General features: G+C 41.4%; 1 protein-coding gene across 1 annotated transcript in view; it reads left to right on the forward strand.

Moving 5' to 3' along the window:
* The first annotated feature begins 526 nt into the window (after positions 1–526).
* Positions 527–20,627, forward strand: part of CEP85L (centrosomal protein 85 like) — a 135,352-nt gene continuing 115,251 nt past the window's right edge. The window contains exon 1 of the mRNA XM_036379810.1: positions 527–593. Within this exon, the coding sequence (XP_036235703.1) occupies positions 581–593 (13 nt within the window). The 5' untranslated portion in view covers positions 527–580. The remainder of the gene's footprint in view (positions 594–20,627) is intronic.

The raw sequence follows: 20,627 nt of genomic DNA on the forward strand, positions 1-20,627 counted from the left end.
CCCTGTTTAAGAAGGTAGAAGCGGGGTCCTGATTAACTTATGGGCAATGTTCTGCCTCAGCAGAGAATGCAGGGGCATGTGGAGATGTCTGTGGACCTGTTCAACCCTTGAGCATGCACATCTCTACCACACTGCAGCAAAGGGCAGGGCAAGAGAGGTCCAAGTTCATCCCTATGTGACAAAGAGGAACTAAAGGTCAGTTTTGCCTTTAATAAAGACCGTGAACACCTGTCCAGATGAAATCAGCATTAAATGGCAGCAGTCCTGGGATGCTTTTCATCTGTAGGTCTGGGAGCACTTCACAGAGGTAAGCACTGCAATTCAGAGCAATAAAGCCTTTTCACAGACATATTTCTAGTAGATCTTTGTTAAAGTCACTTCTCTCCACATGGCGTCAGTTTAAGATTTACATGCAAAGTGCAAGAAGGAGGGAGGTGGCTGCCTGTTGCTGTTACCAACCCAGGGCTGAGTGCCTCTGCACTTTGCAGTGCGTGGTTTGAGCTGCAGCCCTGCAGCTCTCCCCTCACCACCACGATTTCCTGTTGCACTCATTTGAAAAGACAATGTTCCTGAGGAAGTTATGAAGACGGCAAGTAAGTTGCTGCCCTAATTTCTTTGTGTTTGGTTAAGAATGCTTTCTTATTTATGCTGGTTAGAGCTTAGTGACGGTGCTTCTCAAACATTTGGAGGGATGAGAAGCCTGTGCTTCCAGAGAACATATGGGCAAAACTGTGCATTCTGCAGTGCCCTCAGCATGTTGCTCAGAAACAGCTGCAGAAGATTCAAGGCAGCTCTTTTCTCACTGGTGCTGAAACTGTGAGGGAAGTGACTTAAATATTGAGTCGCAAGACGCTGCTGCAGCCGTGATGTCAGATAAGAAAATGTAACTATTGGTAAATCTGCTGTATGACTGTAAATGTTTCTTAAAGGCAGTAACTGGAAAAAGCAATTTCACATGTTTAAGCCAGCACTGTTTTTTTAAAGTGCTTAATTATTTATGCCTTCAGATGGACTCTCCCAGCAGCTGAGAAGTGTGTGCTAGAGAGCTCCCTGGCAATTCACAAAACAAGGTTCTCACTAGGAAGGATGTCTGTACCTTTTTGCTGACAGCCATGGCTTCCTGCCTTTGTTTGGGGAGATGATGCAGTGGAGGGAAGCAGCAAGTTTGCTGTCTGCCTGAGGAGCAGATAACCTGCTCAACTTGCGGCGGGGATCAGGGGACTGCTTTGGCTTTGCCTGCCCTCTGTCACGACAGCAGCTGCCTTGCTGGTCACAGCTCCCAAGTGTACAGAGGGCTGGACTCAGCTCTCGAGCAAGGGGATTATCCAGAGAGAATATTAGGTGCTATCCTTTTTTTTCTGGGCACACAGGAAATGTTGTGGGAAAAGCTGAGTTGCTAGGCAGTTGTTTTGCTGGTAATGTGGGAAGGAAGCCAGCACAGAGCGAGCCACAGAGGGGCCGTTCTTCTCAGGCCACAGAGGAGCAGAGCCTCAGTGGGTTCTTTGCACTCCCAGTTCTCCTCTGTGCCTGGAAACCCTGGATGCCATGTATCACCACTTTTAAAACTGATAAATCCATTGTGGCACTCTTCTGTCCACGCACCCAGAAAGTTTTAATTTCTTTAACATGCGTCTGATCGGTTTTTAAGTTTCATTTTGCTCAAGTAAATCTTCTGTTGTTGCTTCTAGAAAATGTGAGATTTAGAAACGGAAGGAAAGAAAGCCATTAACTTGAAAAGTGGCAAATGCAAAAAAAAAAAAAGAGTAAAAACTATTATGATCTAGTGTGTGAAATGAATAATAGAGAAAATAAATTCTTAAATTCTTTGGCTGTATGCTCATCAGTGATACTTCAAGTCTTGTTGCAGCTTCACTTTAAGGATTCATTCTGCTTAAGGTTAAGTAAAGTAAAATATTCCCCTAAACACACTAATTTGAATCATGAAGTGACATGTGAAGGCCCAAGACAATCCCTGTAGTTTATGTGAAGAATTAAAAAATGCAGAGACTGAAAATGGTGAGACTTACTAGCCTTAGTAATCGGCACTAATTTCCATTTCTGAGACCAAGCAGAGAGAAATGCACAGTCCTTGGGCATCACAGTCCATTTCAGTGAGCTGTGAGAGTTAGGTACTTCAGCTGCAGAATTAGGAACACAATGCCAGACAGTGGGAAGCCAGAAAGCTGTTCTCCAGGAGAGTCACAGACACGATATGGACACTCTGATGTGAACAAGAGAGAGGATGTTTTTCAATGCCACTACTCATCTTGTCTCCCCTGTCTCCTGTGAGTCTCTAAAAGGCTTTGTGTAAGAGAAACTACCCTTAGGTTTGGTGCTCATGGCATTACCCCTGACAGTGCCAGCAGGGTCTCACGGTCAGACAAGTGTGGAGAACAGGATCTTGCACTCTGAGTCACCTTCCTGCTGCCTGGTGGCAAATTTTATTTTAAAGGATTATTGTAGCTTAGCATTGGTGCTGCCAGCCCAAATCTCAGTCAGTGCCAAGCCTGGCAGTGGTGTGAATGGTTTGCCATGAATGCTCAGGAGGAGGATGAGTTTCATGCAAAATGGAGCTCTCATTTCTGCTGCCTTTTATGCACAAGGTCTTTGGCAGCCTGAGAAACCAGAAGCTGGGTGTCATCTTTCACCATTACTATATGCAACTTCCTTCATTTGCTTTGATGTGCTGCAGTCAATATTTTCTAAGAAGTAGCTAAGATCATTATGCCATTTTTCAGCTCATGTTTGTTAGTCTCAATTTTTGCTGGCATAGTAGCTGAATATAAAACCTTATTTTCTTCACACAAGAATTCAATTTCTTTCTTACTTCACTTCATAAATAAGTCAATGTATGGAGTTGTATTACAAAAGCCCTACTAAATAATAAATAATGCATTTGGTCTGCCACATGATTCTGTGCTTGTCTCTTTGCCCTCCAATTCACAAAAATGGGTTTTGTATCATAGTGCATGTAAGTTTAGATTCTTTGCTGTACCTTTCTTAAAACTCATGCCTGCTCTGAACTAGATGCTTCTGCTAAGAGTTTATACAGAGCAGCATCATACAGAGCAAAAAAAATCTTTATTTATTTTACAGAGTCTCTCTGAAGTTTTAGTTATGTGATGTGGTTGTTTTTTGGGGTTTTTCTTCTTTTCTCATGAGATAATGAAGTTTGGAGCTGGTAAGCCCCCTGACTCTGTCACATACAGATTGTGTTTTGAAAGACCTTGTGAAGGTGCTAGAGGAGCTCAGAGTTTAGCTGTTCTGTGTCTGTTGTGTGCCTCATCTATATGAACTCCATCCATATTATCTGTGTGCTTCAGGAGGCTGTGATACAAGGGGTCTAGATAGCAGTTTGAAAGAAATGTTTGTTTGCTGTTTGAAGTATCCAGGTGCTGAGAGCTTGCAAGGGTAACTGCAACCAAAACCAAAACCCAGTATGTGAATGATTGTTTCTCTTCAAAAGCTTCTACTACCTCATCTACATGTGCATTATTATGCTCAAACTAAATAGAAAATTGACCTAAAAAAAATCCATCTGGCATTGACAGTATCATGAGTGATTCTTCCTTGAAACTCACTCAACTTTTGTTTATCCCAGTGACAAAGGTTCTGGCTGATCTCTTGGGGCTTCATGGCAGCACAAGCAGTGAGGGGAAATCCAGGCATTAGTAGAACATGCTAGAGATATCTGTGACAAAACTGGACTGTGAGAAGATGGTGAGCCACAAGCTTTTGGCAGAAGGCCAGAACAAAATGCAGAGGAATATCTAGAGGTCCTCAAAAAGTTCTGTCATGAATATGCCATGAAAGTGAATAAGGTACCCTCGATAGTAGAAGATATCCTGGCCTGTGAAAAGGCAGAGGCAGGGAATGTGGTGAAGGGGTATGCACACTATGAGTGGGAAAACCCTCCAAACTTTGCAGAAAATTCAAGCAAACAGATAAAGTGGAAATAAACTGATTTTTGAGGAACTTTGAAGTTGCAGAATTGTCTTCAGATTTTTCGAGGTGAGAGAGGTATTCAAAGTAGTAGGGACTAATAAGGAAGTATTACATGGCAGACCCCAGAACACCAATGCTGAACAACTGATGATCTCAGGAAATGACACTCTAAAGACAAAATAATATTCAAAATATAGAAGTCTGCAAGCAGAATGATGATGAGTAGGACTGCATTGTTAAGAAGCAGAGAAAGTTAAGAGTGCCATCCAGAAATCAGTGAAAACAAAAGGTCCAAAGAGTGGATGGCTCTGAGTGAAATGATCCAGGGAAAGAGGAGCTGGTCTGTTCAGGGAGGTACATGGGCTATATAATAAGAAAGAAAGAGAGAAAGAGAGAAAGAGAGAAAGAGAGAAAGAGAGAAAGAGAGAAAGAGAGAAAGAGAGAAAGAGAGAAAGAGAGAAAGAAAGAAAGAAAGAAAGAAAGAAAGAAAGAAAGAAAGAAAGAAAGAAAGAAAGAAAGAAAGAAAGAAAGAAAGAAAGAAGTCAATTCTGTTGTTAGTGCCTAAGAAAAGTGAAATGCTAAGCTGCACAAGTCACCAGAGATGGCTGATCAGGGAAATTATGTCCTTTTCAAACAGCTGTGGGATGTTAGGTCTGCCTTAGTAAAGCACTTGGTGTTTCACAAAGCGCTGCTGTGGAATCAGTTGAGGCAGGTAAGCGTGGCTCCCAAAAACTTCTCAGGTGTGGTAAGATCAGTAACAAACAACACAGGCCAAGCAATTGGTTCAAGGTGATAACTAGCACTAGATAGGACATCTGTTATTTCTCAGTGCCTTCCTAGCCTTCTTGGAGGAACTCATTAATGGAGCTGAAACAGCAGAAAGGGTCACAATGTTTGGTGAACTCAGAGAATGGAGGTTGAAGAGTAACGGCAGCAGCTTCTGCAGTCTGGTAAGTTGAAGTACTGATCAGTTTGTAGAAACCTGGCAATGGAGAAATATGAGATTATATGGATAATAAATAACAAGGCAGTGCTGTGGCTGAGGTGGATCACCTTTTGTGCAAAGGCAGCTTGATCACAGAGGATAGAAATTGTTTAAGGAAACCATAAGGGATTGCACAAGGGAGGTGTTCTTGACTTATGGAAGGTCTCCACAGAGGGAGAGATTACCAACATTCAACCTGTGGTTTACAAGTCTCTAAGAATGTATGGAATAATGGGCACTGGAACAGGGAAGTGGTCACAGCACCAGTCTGACAGAATTAAAGAAACATTTGGACAACACTCTCAGGGACGTGGTGTGACTCTTGGAGTGTCTTGTGCAGGGCCAGGAGGTGGATTTGGTGATCCTGATGGGTCATTTCCAGCTCAGCTTATTCTATGGTTCTGTGATTCTAAGTCCATGCAGCCCCTGTAAAAAAGTAAGTTTTACTGTCAGTGAATTTAGCATTTGTGAATGGTCTTGAGAAAGCAGAGAAGGGGATTAACAAAAAAAGGATAGAAAGAGTAGCAGGTGTTGCAATTTAGTTCCACCTATAAATGACTGGAGCAGATCTGTTAGATCTTGCAACTCTCCCTGGACCCTGTAACAAAAGTTGCTCTAATCATACACACCTAGTGTCTGCCTTCAATCAAAAATGTTGCTGCCAAAGCTTTTAAAGAGGTTTTTTAAATTTTCCAATGTGCATCATCAGTACCTAAATTGGGGCTGGACTAAACAATGCTTTCATCATCCTCCAAGTCATTTCAGGCACTGGTCTTGCCTCCATATCCTTCTCAACAGCCTGCTGGGAGGCAAAAGGTCTTGTCCAAAGACTGTTGCATCTACTGCTGACTCTGATGGAAATACAATAGCAATATCTTTAAAATACTGCTGACTTGTGTGGCAGGATAGCATTTGTTAAAATACTCCTCTGCCTTATTTAATTAACTTGTATCACTTAGTGTCATCTTAGTTTTAATTTTGCCATCTGCTGCCCTTAGATTTATGGGCAACAGTGTGGTGTCCCTTCTGAAAGGATTCCTTGGAATAGTTTGTGCAGTGATGTCTTGTGAGGAACAAGGACACAGAGCATTGAAATCTTGTTAGTCCTCACATAAGCTGAAATATCTTCTGAGAGCTTCCTAAAAGCAATAAAATGTCCATAAAGCAGATTGGTAGGAGGAGCACACTGAATGAAATGCACAGGGGAGAAGAGATTGCACAACAAAAACCTCAGTGAAGTGCTAAGAATTAAGTGGAAGTAGCTACCTTCCTTTGAAGCTTCTCAGTTTTATAACTCCTCCTTCGAGCAGAGGTGCAGTTTTGCCCACTTTGTCCATCACCATCTACATCCAGAGCTGCTTGCTGGTGGTCTGTGCCATATAGCATCCCTTTCAAATGCTGATGATGCATTTCTGCTCTCATTTCCTCCTCTGCACACACATCTGTCACACACAGACACCCTATGGTTGTATCCTGGTGAATCCTCCAAGATAAAAAAAACAGGAGCTACCCTGGGGAAGGAGTGAAGTAAAATGGCTTCAAGGATTGGAGCCTAAAGTTCCAAACAACAATAAGAATTTAAAAAGTGATGCTAAGGGAAGTAAAGACACTTTAGAAAATGAGAAACTGAGCCTTCATTTCTGACTGTGGTTTTCAAAGCAATAATGATTTCCTTCCCTCACTCTGCCCAGCACATTAGCATGTATTTCCCCCAAAATAGCAAATTATGGTGACTAGAGAACAGAGAGAGAGCCAAAGGATTTACTAACATATATTCTATGCATACCAGTGGTGCTTATGTCATAGAGAAAAAATGCCTGGGATTTTTTTTTCCAGTTTTTATAGCAATAACCAACAGAGGTCAGGGCATTTCCTAAAGATTTAGTGACTGTTTGGAGTTAATATCCTTCACCTTACTTATGGACCACTATTTGCTCCCATCCAGCCATTTATCTGCTGGAAACACTCTGCACAACAGTCACCATTTCCTATGGAATAGGAGCACAAATCAGTAAAAATGGTGTTTGGGCAGCCACCCTGCATGTAAAATGCACGTCATGGGCAAGAATAAAGGCAGGAAACAAAAGCCTCCTGGACACAGGACTGGCCTGATTTTTGTGGGACACAACCCTGTCCTTCTGCTGGACATTCAGGAAAACAGGTTGACCTTTTCTGACCCCCTTTTACATAGCAGCCTCCTCACTCAGTGTTTCAAATAACAGAATTCAGGTTTTTTTGTAATTTAAATAACAGAGCAGTTTAAAAGGTTATGCACAAAAACTCTTGTAAAAAGCTCTGTTTTCAGGCCAAGGTGTGTCTTTACTCCTACAGAGGCTTTGATGCTGTAAAAGTGTGTCTTTCCACCTTATGTAAACTGCCTGGCACCTTTTAAAATGATGCTGTCCACACTAATTAATTCAGTTTTGCAAAGCTCCTGGGGCAGAGCTGGAGGGGAGCAGAGAGGACATCAGTTCAGAGGTCCCATAGCAAGAAAAGCTTGTCTGAGCAAACACCCAAGTAAGGCAGATGGTGAGAAGGTGAAGGCATGACCCCAGAGGAGAACATCCAAGCAGAGTGAGGAGGAAGCTGCATAGAGAATGTGATTACCCACAGAGGGGCAAGGAATGGGGAAAAACCAGCCAAGTTTATGAGAAAAGGAGCAGAAAAAAATATAATGAAAGGTTTATTCTCAAAAAAAACCCATAAAATATGAGCCCAAATGATAGAACTTGTGGTATGTGCCTGAATATTTTGAGCAATTATTTCTTACAGTTTTGAATAAATATTTCTAAAATACAATAGTATGGTTTTGCTATTATTATCTTATTATTTAAAAGTCTTTCATTTAGTTCTTCTGGACAAAATCCAAATAAGATTAGTCATGTGTATTTAAATCCTTTGTTTTGGAAATTATCTTACACATGTGAGAGAAACACATCTCTGGTGAGCAGTATTGCTGGAGATGGTGAGGAAGAGAATCCCTGTGTTGGTATTCCTGCTGGCACTACTCCACAGGCCCCAGCCAAGAGACTGAGATTACACAGACACGGGGTGTCAGAAACAGTCTGCTTTGGAGAGGGGCTTTTCTTCTCCTTTCATTCCCAGCTTTTAAGCCTGGGAAGCAGAGCAGATGCCATAAGAGCCACACTTCCTGCATCAGGACTCATGGCCTGGCACTGGCAGCTGGAGAGGCACACATCCCAGGCTGGAGGCCAAGGCATGTGTTACACCTCCACGGGGTTCTGTGACTCACTGTGGGGCACCCACCCCACCCTTCTCCCACAAGGGCCAAGAACCAGTGAGATCCCATTGCTATGGCTTGGGAAGACAGGGAAAAAATGCATGTTATTAGTTAGAATATGGCAGAAAATAGAATTCTGAAAACTTCAAGCAGCGTGCTCCAGCATGGCAATGTATTCTGGGACTGTCCTGGCTGGATGCTCTATCTGTGTGTCCAGCCAGCACAAGTGTCCACTCAGACTCTCCTTGGGTTTAACTGATCATTTCCTGGAATTTTACATCCATTATATCAGGAGGAAAAACTTTTGACAAGCGTCAAATCAAAGATAACGAAACCCTCTTAACTGGAAATTCTTTTATTTGTTTAGCTGTGATGATGATAGGGCAGTTCAGTGGAAAGGCAGGAGGCATGCAGGAAACAGACTGCTCTGCTGGGCCATCACTGGGCTGCAGCAAGCCCTGAGGAAGGAGGGAAGTGAGTGGCCAAACCAGGGAACAGGGACAAGCTGAGCCACGGGGCAGGACACTGAGCTTTGGCGCAGGGGAGAGCAGAGGGAGAAGCTGGGTGGGAGGATAACTGAGTGCTGGTGCTCGTGTGGATTACTGGAGTACAAGTCCCTCCTCTCCTGTTCCCACCCTACTCTGTTAGTGCTTCTGGTTTTATTTTGCTGTGGCACAAAAGGGAACATGGGGTTCACCAACTCAAATGGTTTCTAATTTAGGTTGTACATTAATACATGGAACAAATAAGTGGATACTTAGCCAGGAGGTGAATGTATTGTCCATTAGCTACTTTGAGCTATATTTTTTATGGGTGTTCTCAGTATACAATATATATTACAGTAAAGTTACTGTTTACTCTGTTTTACTTTGCTTTCCCAATGACTATGCAAAAGCCTTGTGCAGATGAGTTTGTGGGCAGCAAATTCACACTCTGGCTACTGCACACTAAGTTTCTCACTGCAGACAGACCCCAACTTAAAACAGCAGCACTCCTTTGCATAGATAAGTTAATTTGCTTGAGCTTGTAGTTCTGCTATGATCAGGCATCAGGTGCGGTGGGTAGCCCTAAGTGGTTTCAAAACAGAAACAGAAAAGTAACAATAACTAGTTGAAACTGAATCCATTTCCATTGATGGTCTTGGCAATGTAAGGTTTATGGTTCTAGCTGATGATCTTAAAGGTCTTTTGTGACCTAAATGATTCTGTGGTTTTTAATTGGTTGTGTCATTGTAGGTGTCCTGTCAGACGAGCTTTGGCAGCTCATAAGTGGAGACACACAGAGGCCAAGTTCCAAGTCTTTCTTAACTCACATCCAGGACACCTGTCACACCTGAGATACAATTCTTCCACCAATGTTCAAGCAGTATTTTGTGTTTTGGCTGGAGCTATCTGCCATTTATATTTCCTAAGTCCTTCTTGCTTCTTGTGTGTCAGGGAACTTTTAGCTCGCGTTGACTTGAAGAAGTAACTGTGAAGCTGAGATAGGAGGCATCTTTCTTCAGCCTATTCTCTGTTTGGCCCAAGCTCCTGGATTTGCCAGACTTGCAGAGCTAGAGAGCAAGAGAGCTTCTGTGGAGACAACCAGTCCCCCTTTCCTCAAACTTTTGGAGAGCCATTGCTTGGAGGCAGTGTTCAGGGGGAGGGGGGTTTAGTGGGATAAGCACACACCCAAAGCAGTTCCCTGTATTGAACACAGAATGAAAAGAAAGGTTTACTTGTTGGAATTAATCACAGTTATAAAGGCTGAGATAATTAACTCTGTGTTTAATTAGGAGATCATATCTGTGAAAAGGGAGGTTTCATGTGTTAATAGTTTCCTGCAGTGCATAAATGCTGAGACCAAATTAAATAGCATGGTGAAAGTAAAAGCTGAGGTGAAGGGGTAAAAACACACAGTATATAATGCACATGGACTTGTGCTAGCAGGAATTTATTTTGCCATGGAAGATGACTGAAAAGGCTTGGGATGATGCCGTGCAGGCCTGAAGTAGAACTCAATGATCTTTGAGGATCCCTTCCAACACAGCTTATTCTGTGATTCTGATGACTCCAACTTGATCAGTAGCATGAATGGAAGTGTAAGACAGGGAGTAATTCCTTTTCCACGTAGCCAAAAGGACTTCCCAAGTTCAAAATATGTTCCATGCAGATTGAAAAATTGCTACCAATAACTGGCCAGAAGAAAAAGAAGAGAGTCAGAGAATGCAGTATGTATTTACCTGTATGAATTAATGATCTTTCTGGTCTCCACTCCCTATATTTGTGTTGCAAACCTTGAGCTGGGCAACCTCTGCTTGAATGCACCACCGCAGCACAATTACACTGATACTGCAAAACTCCACATCAGAACTGCTCCCAGCTGTGAATGAGGTGTGCAGGTGTGGTGTCAAAAACAAGCCAGGTTTCAGGGCCTGTCTATCCTATTAGGAATGTTTGGTGGGTCTAACATCACCTAGTGAAGCTATGAGATGGGTCCATGCTCCATGACAGAGGCAATGCAGAGTGCTTTCCAGAGGGAAAACATTTGGGGTAGTGCAAAGCAATAAAATTTCAGAGGTAGTATTGATAGTATTGTCTCAGGCAGGTCTCAGGGGCTTGATCTTGTTTTAGGGTTTGGGGTTTGTCTTACTTAATTCCTACTTTTTTTACTACTAGGAGAAAGATACTGCCCTGGACTGGGCTGTTATTTCACAGTCTCCAGGTCAGCATATTGAGATTCTGGAGTTCCTTGGAAAGTGCTAGAAGCTGTACTCTTCAGGACATTTGAGAGGATACTGAAAAAAAATAATGTCAAACTTTAAAAAATTATTATATTTTGCAGGGGATTAAGTATGGCACCAAGTAAGTTGCTTCTAAATGTACCTTTTCTGTTTCTTTGAGCCAGAGAACAGGATCATAAGGATGATGAAAATAATGTTGAACAGCTTTCAAAAAAGGTAGTATTTTTTTTCTAGTTCCTGCAGTACTAAGGAAGATTGAAGGAGAAACTGTAATTGTTGCCATCATTGTTTTTTAACTGAAGTCTTAGTGTATCTAGCAAGATGCTTATGTAACACTGTCTAAATGTCTTTGTACTCAGAAAACGTCATAAGTAAATGTCTTTGAAGCGTAATCAGTGGAAGTACAGGACAATTTCAGAATTTCATTATAAATCTACTTTAAATGCAGTGAGGTCTGCAGAGTTACTAGGGATTTACAGCAGAGTAAGTGTGTGCAGAATATGGCTCCATGATTTTAAATGCTTTATTCCCACTGCACAGATATTATACGCTTGTCAGCAACTTGCACAGAATAATTTTAAAGAAGAGACTCAGCTTGCAAAACCATAAAATACTAGATATAGGACAAAAAAGTGAAAACTTTAACATTGTTTGATAATACAAAAATGTTTTCTAGTGTTCCTACAGCAGTGTATAAAACTAGTGAATGTTCCATGTAGGGATTACAGTAAATAGTTTTGTATGTAGGACACTTTAGAATAGGATATAAGAGTAGATACCTGTTCCCTTTATAGTTGTGGTTATCTGCTTGATCCGTTATGTATTTTTGTGATCTATACAGAAAGACGTAAATCCTTCGGAGGAGGAGCAGCTCTCCTCAGCAGCCTGGTTTAACTTCTTTTTGCACTAGTTTAGACCCCTGGGTTGGCTGGCTTGGGGTTTTTTGGTAATCAGATAACAAAGCACTTTCACCACCTCAGATCCCACAGAAGAAATGGCAGGGCTCTTGGCTTCAGGAGATAAATGTGCCATCAATCATGCTGGGCAAGCACAGGCAGCAGGAGGAGACAACTCTCAGCACAAGTGGTCTGTTCCTTTTCTGGAGCAGCTGAAAATTAAATTTCATTTGAGGTGTAAAACAAACCCTGCACTTCTGTAAAACTGCTTATGAAGAACACAGTAAAGGGTGAGAACTGAACAAAGAATAAAAACCATAGAATCATAGAAATCACATTTGGCTTCACAAGACTTATATGCAGGTCTGTGTCAAAACTTTCACAGGAGTCTTGGAATTTAGATCCCAAGCCTGGGTTTTTTCAGTACTAAGAGGAATGATGTAAAATATAGAAGAGGGGAAAGCAGCCAGAAAGCTACTGGTGCAATAGACATGTAGTCCATGTAAAACAGCATTTCTTTCTTGGGATTCCTGCATGCCTTTCTCTAGATTGGATCTATAGAGTCTTACCACTACTGAGCAAACTGCAGCTCCTGCATGTCTGCACTTCCTGTACTGTGCACTGATCTATATACAAAAAATGCTCCAAACCTGGCCCTGGAAATATAAAATAAAATTACAGGAAAGTTTTGTCCAGTGCTTTTGTTTTGAGAGATGATTTAGGCTGTGCAAATTTCAAAGGGGTGGTTTTTCCTGTTTATTTTCTAATGATGAACTTTACAGTGTGCAAATATGGGAGGTGCAAATATATGAGGTAATTTTTCCTGCAGAAGCATCATGGAACAGGCAGATAAAACAGTACAGGAGTATTTAGGAGTGTTATTTAAAGGTAAAGAGTTGAACAACACAAGTGACTGCTAAATTCATTGCCAAACACAACAGCTTTTGGAGTGCTCCAGAAAAATAATCATAGAAGTATTTTTGTGAAATCTCTTTTGTTTGTGTGTTTTGCTATCTCACTGCAATTAAAAAAAATTCTCTTCCTCCTGGGAGAATTTAGTGTGACAATGACTTTTTGAGACAAACCAATTTGGAAGACAAGGTGCAGCCGTGCACTCTAAGGAGGAAAGAACACTGTTCCCAGGCATTTCCTGGCCCAGGAGCACTATGACTCCCATCAAATAGCCCGCTGCTCCAAGGGAAAAGCTTGTCCCTCTTTTGGCTGGACACCTTTCTGTGCCACAGTGGCTCTGCCAGGCAGAGGAGCAGTGCTGGGGTGCTTCCTGGCAGGCCTCTCCAGCAGGAGAACGCTTGCTGCGCTGGCCTCGAGGTTTTCCACAGCAAGATGTCCATTTTGCTTTCAAGTTCAGCAAAGAAGCAAGTGAGGAGGCAGCCTGGCTCAGAAGTGACTTTACTTGTGATGTGGCTCTCTGCCTGCTGGCTCAGCCTGCTGCCAGGCCACCCCATGCTCCAGTGGGCATCCAGGCAGCACTGGGGGCAACTCTTCCCCTGGAAGACGAGTCTGGGAGGCAGCTGTGGGGAAGCTTTGGGGCCAGGGACTTTGCCAGGAGCCAGACTCCCCAGGACCCTGTGCACCCCAGGGAACAGGTTATCTGTTAGGACACCCAGGGATCCACCTATCTCAACTGAGGACAAGGCCACATCCCAACTGATCCTGATTTCTTGTCTTCAGCAAAGGAAAAAACAACATAAAAAAGTGTTATCCCACTGATGCTAGGCCTCAGTAAGGGCACTAATAATGCAAATCTAGTAATGGGGGGTTGAACATTTATCCCTCTCTTTTCTAAGATTAGTCTAGTCCTCCTACGCATGCAACACTTTCTATCAGTTACTTGATAAGCCATCATTATGAATTACCCAGTGATTTGTTGATTTGGCATGTATGCAGCGATTCCTCTGGTAAAGCAAGCCAAGAGAATTCATTTCTGACAGGAAGTTTCTGAATAACTAGAGATGGAGTGCCACTAGACGTGTATTCAGATTATTTCCTTGTGAAATGGGCAGAAATATTTTTAAAAGTCTTTTTTTACTAGGCTTAATACTGTATTTTCAATGCTGACATGGAAATCAGTTCTTTAAAGGTCTGAGAGATTTGTTGATGGTGATTCTTTGTTTTAATTACAACATCAATCTACATAAGTGTATGAAATTACTGAAAACAAAACAAGGCATAAGAGCATCAGACACTTGGGTCCGGTCTGCATGTTCTGGTGGCAGGGCTGGCTATAGTGTGAAGAACATGACCAGAGCAGCTGGTTTCTGTCAAATGGCATCATGATGGCATAAAGGAAGGTGCACTGTGCCCTGCTGGCTCTATCATTCATGCTCTGCAGCTCAGCTGATGTAATTTTCTCTGATGGTTCTCTCCCCTCTCTGCAGTGTCCTGGGGAGCTGCACGGCATTGCCCATTCATGCTGCACTTGATGGATAGCAAAGAGAACAGGAGCGCACCATCCAAAAAGGCAGCAGGGCTGCCTTCCCATTAATATTCCCATGTATCCTTTTGGGGAGCTCTAGGAGTAAAAATCACTAAGTCTGGAACTTGTTACCTACCAAGCCTGGAAATTGTTACTTTACAGATGTGGCAATGTTGATGTAAGGCCTTGTGATACTACAGGCTTTGCAAAATAATGCCATCTGTCCCCTGGAAATGAGGCTAAGATTAAACACACATCTCTCTTTATAGACCAGTGACTATGTGTCAAGGGCAGCATCTTTTGTTCACTGACCTGTAATATGATTTGTAAATGCATTTGTCTCGTTTTATGTTCCTGTGTGTCCTTTGAGGGCTTTTCTAGCATACTAACACCCATGTAAATACACTTAGTGAAGCAAGCACCTTGATTAGATTTTGGCTTGTGTATGTATTTTATCCTAAATTACTTCTTCCAAACAGCCACATTTTCTTGCCTGTCTAATATAAAAACTTGCCTCACACGCTGTTGCTCTGGTGCCAAATTACTTCGGCTTTAACTCTCCCACAGAAACATTTGTGTGCAGTATTGGTTTTGTGCATGCTTTAAAACTGCATCATGCAGTAAACTCACTTTTCAGTGAGTTCTAGAATTTATTTAGCAAAAAAACAAGTGTGAAAAAATGTAAATATGAAACAATTATATGTCATTTAAGAGCCAAAGCTATACGTCATCCTGATTCACCAGAAAAATTTTGTCTAACAAAAAGCCCATATGTAATAGTATACTGTAATAATGACATAAAGGAAAGACAGAAACTTTTATTCTTTCTTAACATAAATTAAAATAATTTCTGAAAGTCAAATCCTTGATTGCTTCTGCTTAAGTTTAGTCTTCTTTAAGAACAGCAAAAAATTTTCACTAAATTCCTCCCTCTCCTTCCATGACTTCTTGAAACTTTGAAGGAAGAAGGTTTTAGATAAGCTGTTAGATAATTTTCCGTAGCCAAATAATTATCTTTTGTTTAGAATCTGTAAACACATGAAATTGGGTTCTTTTTTAATCTATGTTGCCAGCATGAAATTAAATACAGCTGTAAGTAACATTTATAATGGATGGTACTGCAAAAAGAGCAACTTTGAGTGTCACCTCAACTGACTGGATATATTCTCTATTTTTCAAAATTAATCAAATGAGAAAATGCAGGGCATAAATGCTCAACAGAACTTTTAGACAGCAACTTTCAGTCTAATTGCATGACTAATTATATGCAAAAGATCATTACACAACACATCAGTCAGAAGAGCGTCATCCTCATGGCATTGCTAAGGGCAGGGAGATTACAACAACCATCTTGTGCCTTGTCTAAGCTCTTTATTTTTATTTGGCTCTGGCTTGAAAGACATACAAATTCTAGATTAGAAATCCAGTGTATTACATGCTTTTGTGAGTAACTCAGGTTAGTTTTAAATTGCATAGAAATGGCCTGTTCTGTCCATCCTCAGATCATCACCTACAAAGCCACTGCAAGGAAGAAAGCTGTGAACTGACCCCTGCACACCCATTAGATCCAGAGGGAGTGTGTGGCAGGCAGAGCCTGGAGCTGGCTCCAGTCCCCTCATGGTGCCAGTCTGTGCACACAGTGGCCAGGCACTCACACAGCATTTGGGATGTCACCCAGGCTGTGAATTCCTTTTTAAAAGGTTGCACGGTGGCAATTGTCTTCAGCTAGGAAAGGGTTTTCTGTCTCAGCAGAGGACACTGATCCAGATAGACAGAAAAGCATACTCAGGTGAAGTTGCTAAGGGATATAAACCTGGTGAAAGGGTAAGTGAATGCAAAGCCTTAGAACCATACCTGTACAAAGAGCTTGTGTTGTCTCCTGGGAATCCAGTCAGACACAGACCATGGACACCATTCTCAAGGGAGGTTAAAACAAAATGGGGAACTTCTGGTTCAGATGACACTATACTTTCCAGCCTGTGGACTGTGTCTTTTTGCTGCAGGCTATAAAACTGCATCTAAATACAAATTAGTCAGAGCAATTAGATTTTTCCATACAATCTGAAAACAAGCATCCCAGTTTACTTTCTTATGTGGAAAACTGCACGTTTCCCAAATAAACCCCAGCTGGGTTGCTGGAACTCTGCTGTCAGGAAGGTTTTCATTGGTGTGCACTGAAAATCTGGATGCTGTCATGCTCAGTGCCCATACTCTGTTTTATAGCAGGATTTTTCTTTCTTCAGGCAGAGCTGGGAACACTGACATTCACCCAGCGTGTTTCCTCTGTGCTGAATTCCTCTACGTTGAATGACTAACAAGAGACCAAGGAACACTCTGAAGATATCTTTTCATTGCTAATGCTCAGATTTTCCATTCATTGCCAAGACACAGCATCCATTTCCAGCAGTAAATGTCATGCACACAATGGCTCTGCTGTCGGTGTGAAAACCTAGCTTAACTAAAGGAGGAGGCATAAAAGATCAGAGCATATCCTCTGTGTGCAAAACTGTACCGTCCAAAGAAGGTTTCAAACTCCCAGTTTTAAATAGATGGATTAGACAGGGTTGTGTCCTAAGGCTTCATTATCTGCCTGCATCAAATGTAACCTTTTTATTTTTTTAATTTGAATCATCTTTACATGTTGAGGCACTAAAATTGATTATGATCCTTATTTGGCCAAAAGAAAGGAGCATTTTTAGGAAGGTTTGCAGACTGCTGACCTGACTGCATGGTCTTCACCAGGATGAACAGTGTTTGTGGGAGCTTGTTCTTAGCTTAGGAGAAGACAGCATCCCAGAAGCTGTGTTTAAGCAAAGAGGAGATAGCAGGGATGGCAACAGAAGATGATATAGGACAAAGGAAAGCAGAGCCAGCAAAGCCTCAGTGAAAAACAAATGCTGGGGAACACATCTGAAGTCAGTCACTGAACCAGAAGCAAGACCCAAATCAAAATCTGAATTCGCCTTGTAGATTGATCTTCAATGCACAGCCTGTAAATTGATTCCAAAGTGGTATAATTCCTCAGAGCAGAAGTGTTGCATGTGTATGAGACTATTTCCCCAGCTTTATATAGTCAGAGACAGATAAAATCTGATTTGAAAATAATATAGCGTGCAGTGAATAAATTATATGCTCCGGCATTTGGTGGTGTTTGTGAGATATAATTCTATTTCTAGAGCAGTGTAGGCTTAAATAGCCAAATGGTGTTTATAGGAGATGGGCTGCTGCATTCCTTTTCAGTTTGCTAATATGCACTCGTCTGCTGAAGCAAACCAGCCCTGCAACGAATAAACACATGGGACTCTCTTCATCTGTGGGATGATGTGAATAAACCATCATGTCTTCACTGGACATCTATGCATCATATCTTAAATTGTGAAAAAAATCAAACAATTTAAACTGACTATGCTATTTGGATGCACTTTCAGTCTGTGTGCCTTAACTTACCAAGTTGAAACTTGAACTAAAAATAATCTGTAGCTGGAAAATCTTTGTGATGGACACTGTAGAATTCCAGCAAGATGGTTGAGAAGTGCAGTTTGTTTTTTAAAGGCTTTAGGATCTTTGTTTTAAGTGTGTTTAAACCATAAATGCTATTAAGTGTTTGTTTTACTGCTGTTCAGCACTTTCAGGGTTGCATTAGGAAATGGGGACATGTCATTTTGACTTGATTACCATGGAAAACTTTATTTTGTACAGTCCTCCAGGCAGAGCACTGAAACATGAGTTCTGTGCTGGTGAATATACTACAGAAGTGGGGCTACCATGCTGTGTAGTGCCACCACCAAGCAGTAAAGAGGTAGGGAAAATATAATCTTTTATAACTGAGCTGACAACACTCAGTCACTGGAAAAAAATAAACTAAGACAATGGAGCAAATGTTTACGATTCAATGTAATTTTCACTGCTACAAAGTGATTCTAAACACAAAGCACTTTGGGAGATTGTGATAAAGATTTTTTAGAGTGGTTCTCTTTCTCTGTAGTGATCTGAACGATCCCCCAAGACCAATGTCTGAACTTGTGTAGCTGCAGTTAGTGCAGTTTTAGAAGGCATCAGGCTTTATTCACGATCCTGCTTTCAGTCTCCAAAAATTCAAATTCTGTCTGGAAAGGAAGGTGCTGAGACAAAGCCCTTGATCCTTTCTTCTCAGATCTTGCTAGGGTAGTAGCTCAGTGTAAAGCTTCACCCAGTTCTGCTCAAGTAGCTCCCCCCTACTCTTTTAGTGAGAATCATTTTAGCTGAGATTGTTGGTGTGATCAGCTAATTAAGCCAGACAGAAGCAGGCAGAAAGCCAAGGCATGATTTTTCACTTGCAGCATCTAGGTCTTGAGAAGGAAATTGTTAACATGTGGTTGCTATCTTGCCACTTGGAAATGAACAGTTGTGCTTGAACACTGTTTCACTATGGAGGGGGACTCTGTCAATGGAATTGCAAGCCTTCCTGATGGGAACAAGGACAGATCACAAACAAGGTAACCAAAGTAACTGCTTGATTGTTGATATTAATGCCCAGAAGGAAATATGCCTAGTAAGGTTTTTTCCATGGCTTTCTATTTTATCTTTCTCTCATTTAACAATGATCCATATTCAAGTAAGAGTGAGGACAATGCAAACTGAAGGAAGGAAATAACTGTCCTTAAGCAAGGTCCTTTTGCTTTTGGACTAGCTGGGATTATTCTTCATCTTTCTCAGAAATCCCTGTGTATAGACAGCGAGCAGGGTTGGCTGCTTGGTTTGAATTTCTCTTTGTTTACTGTGACAAAAAAGACAGCTTGTAAGCAAAGCCCTGAGCAAGGATGTGTCCTGAAGGACAGGAACAGCTGGGCCTTCTGCAAACTCTGCTGGGTTGTGTGTTCTCCAGGCCAATTTTGCTTACAGTATGTGAATTATCTGCATATCCAATTTTATAAATTATTCCAAAGAGGAATTAGTATAATGTTACTCTCCAAGCTTCCCTCCTACCCTCTCCAAGATGAAGCAAATCCGCAGGTTTTCAGAGCTTTCTCCTCACTCTTTTTCTGTTTCTCCTTTTCTCCTTTCTTTCTTTCTACTGACTTCCCAGACTTCATGAAAGCAAGCAAGAAAAGACTTATCAAGCTACTTATTTTTCTGCCTAATACTTTTACATCAAAGAAAATTGGAGTAGTTTCTGAACTGAAGAGTTTTTGAAGAGAACATGAAAGCTCCAAAACCTGATACTGACACATTCCTACTACGTCATGGTACATACATATGTTTCTGTGTAGCATCCAGAACATTACATTTGACTGTTGCTATTTAGTGAGAACTGACAGTGCACTTCATGCTGTTCAAGAGGCAAATGAAAATTCAGACCTCCTACCAGGAGCCTGTTCCTTATTTCTGAAAAACTAACTATGCCTTAATTTTAGTCTGGGAGTTAATGTTATTTCAGAATTGTCTTCTTAATTGCCATCATTCCTCTTCTGCAGATGTGGAAAATCACCTTTTTTACTATATCTCCCACTATTCTCTTCATTACCATCTGCTAAGGTTCCAAAATCTGTTATGAGCTTGCTGCTAATTTCAACCTCCTTTTTTTTTCCTTTTGGGAAGAAAAACTAAATCAAAACCAAACACAAAATTCTTCCCCCTGCTCCCCCCACTCCCCAAACCCAAAGAAACAACCCCAAAAAACAACCCAAACAAAAAACCAGTCCATCTGTATAGCTGCTGAACAACTTACCAGCAGTAAGAAAGAATTCCATTCAGAGACCCAAGCCAATACTTCTGCTTAGGTCAGCCAAGAGGAATTGTCTTTTCTTGGGTACATCCTATACCCGTCTCTTCTTTCCAAGGGAAAACAGTTTTCACTAGGCAAGCTGATACTCTGCCAGCCAGAAAAACCTGTGCTGTTTGAAAAACTAAAGCTGTCTTTAATAAAAATCTTCTGTCTAATATAACCATTTGTTCTCTATTAGCCATCTGGGTAGTATTAAAGGGTTCAGACAATAGTATTTAATGGTATTAAGAAAACAGCAATTTTCTAAAAAGTGCATTATTTTTAAATTTTATCTGTTCATTGATACTTTTTCTAAAAGCCATGCACAGCATAGAGGTGTCTGAACTGCTTGGATCCTCCCTGTTTATTTTGAAAGGAATTGAAACTGGTTAATAATAGTGACAGCACTGTTACAACAAAATCAATTTTAATCAAAATGTCAGTTCACTGAGCTATGAATAAACAGATCTATGGGTAGTAAGCACATTTAGCACAGTCTAACAGGAAAACATTAAAACTGGAGAGCCCTGGACTCCCTCCCTAACTCCATAGTGGGCTACTGTGTGCTCAGTTTTCATCATCTTTGAAATGGCCACAGCAGGACTCACTCCCACGAGTTTGGAAGTGATGTCTGAAACTGCAAGGCAGAATAAGAGTG

Source organism: Molothrus ater, chromosome 3 (genome assembly GCF_012460135.2).
Source record: "Molothrus ater isolate BHLD 08-10-18 breed brown headed cowbird chromosome 3, BPBGC_Mater_1.1, whole genome shotgun sequence".
Taxonomy (NCBI): domain Eukaryota; kingdom Metazoa; phylum Chordata; class Aves; order Passeriformes; family Icteridae; genus Molothrus; species Molothrus ater.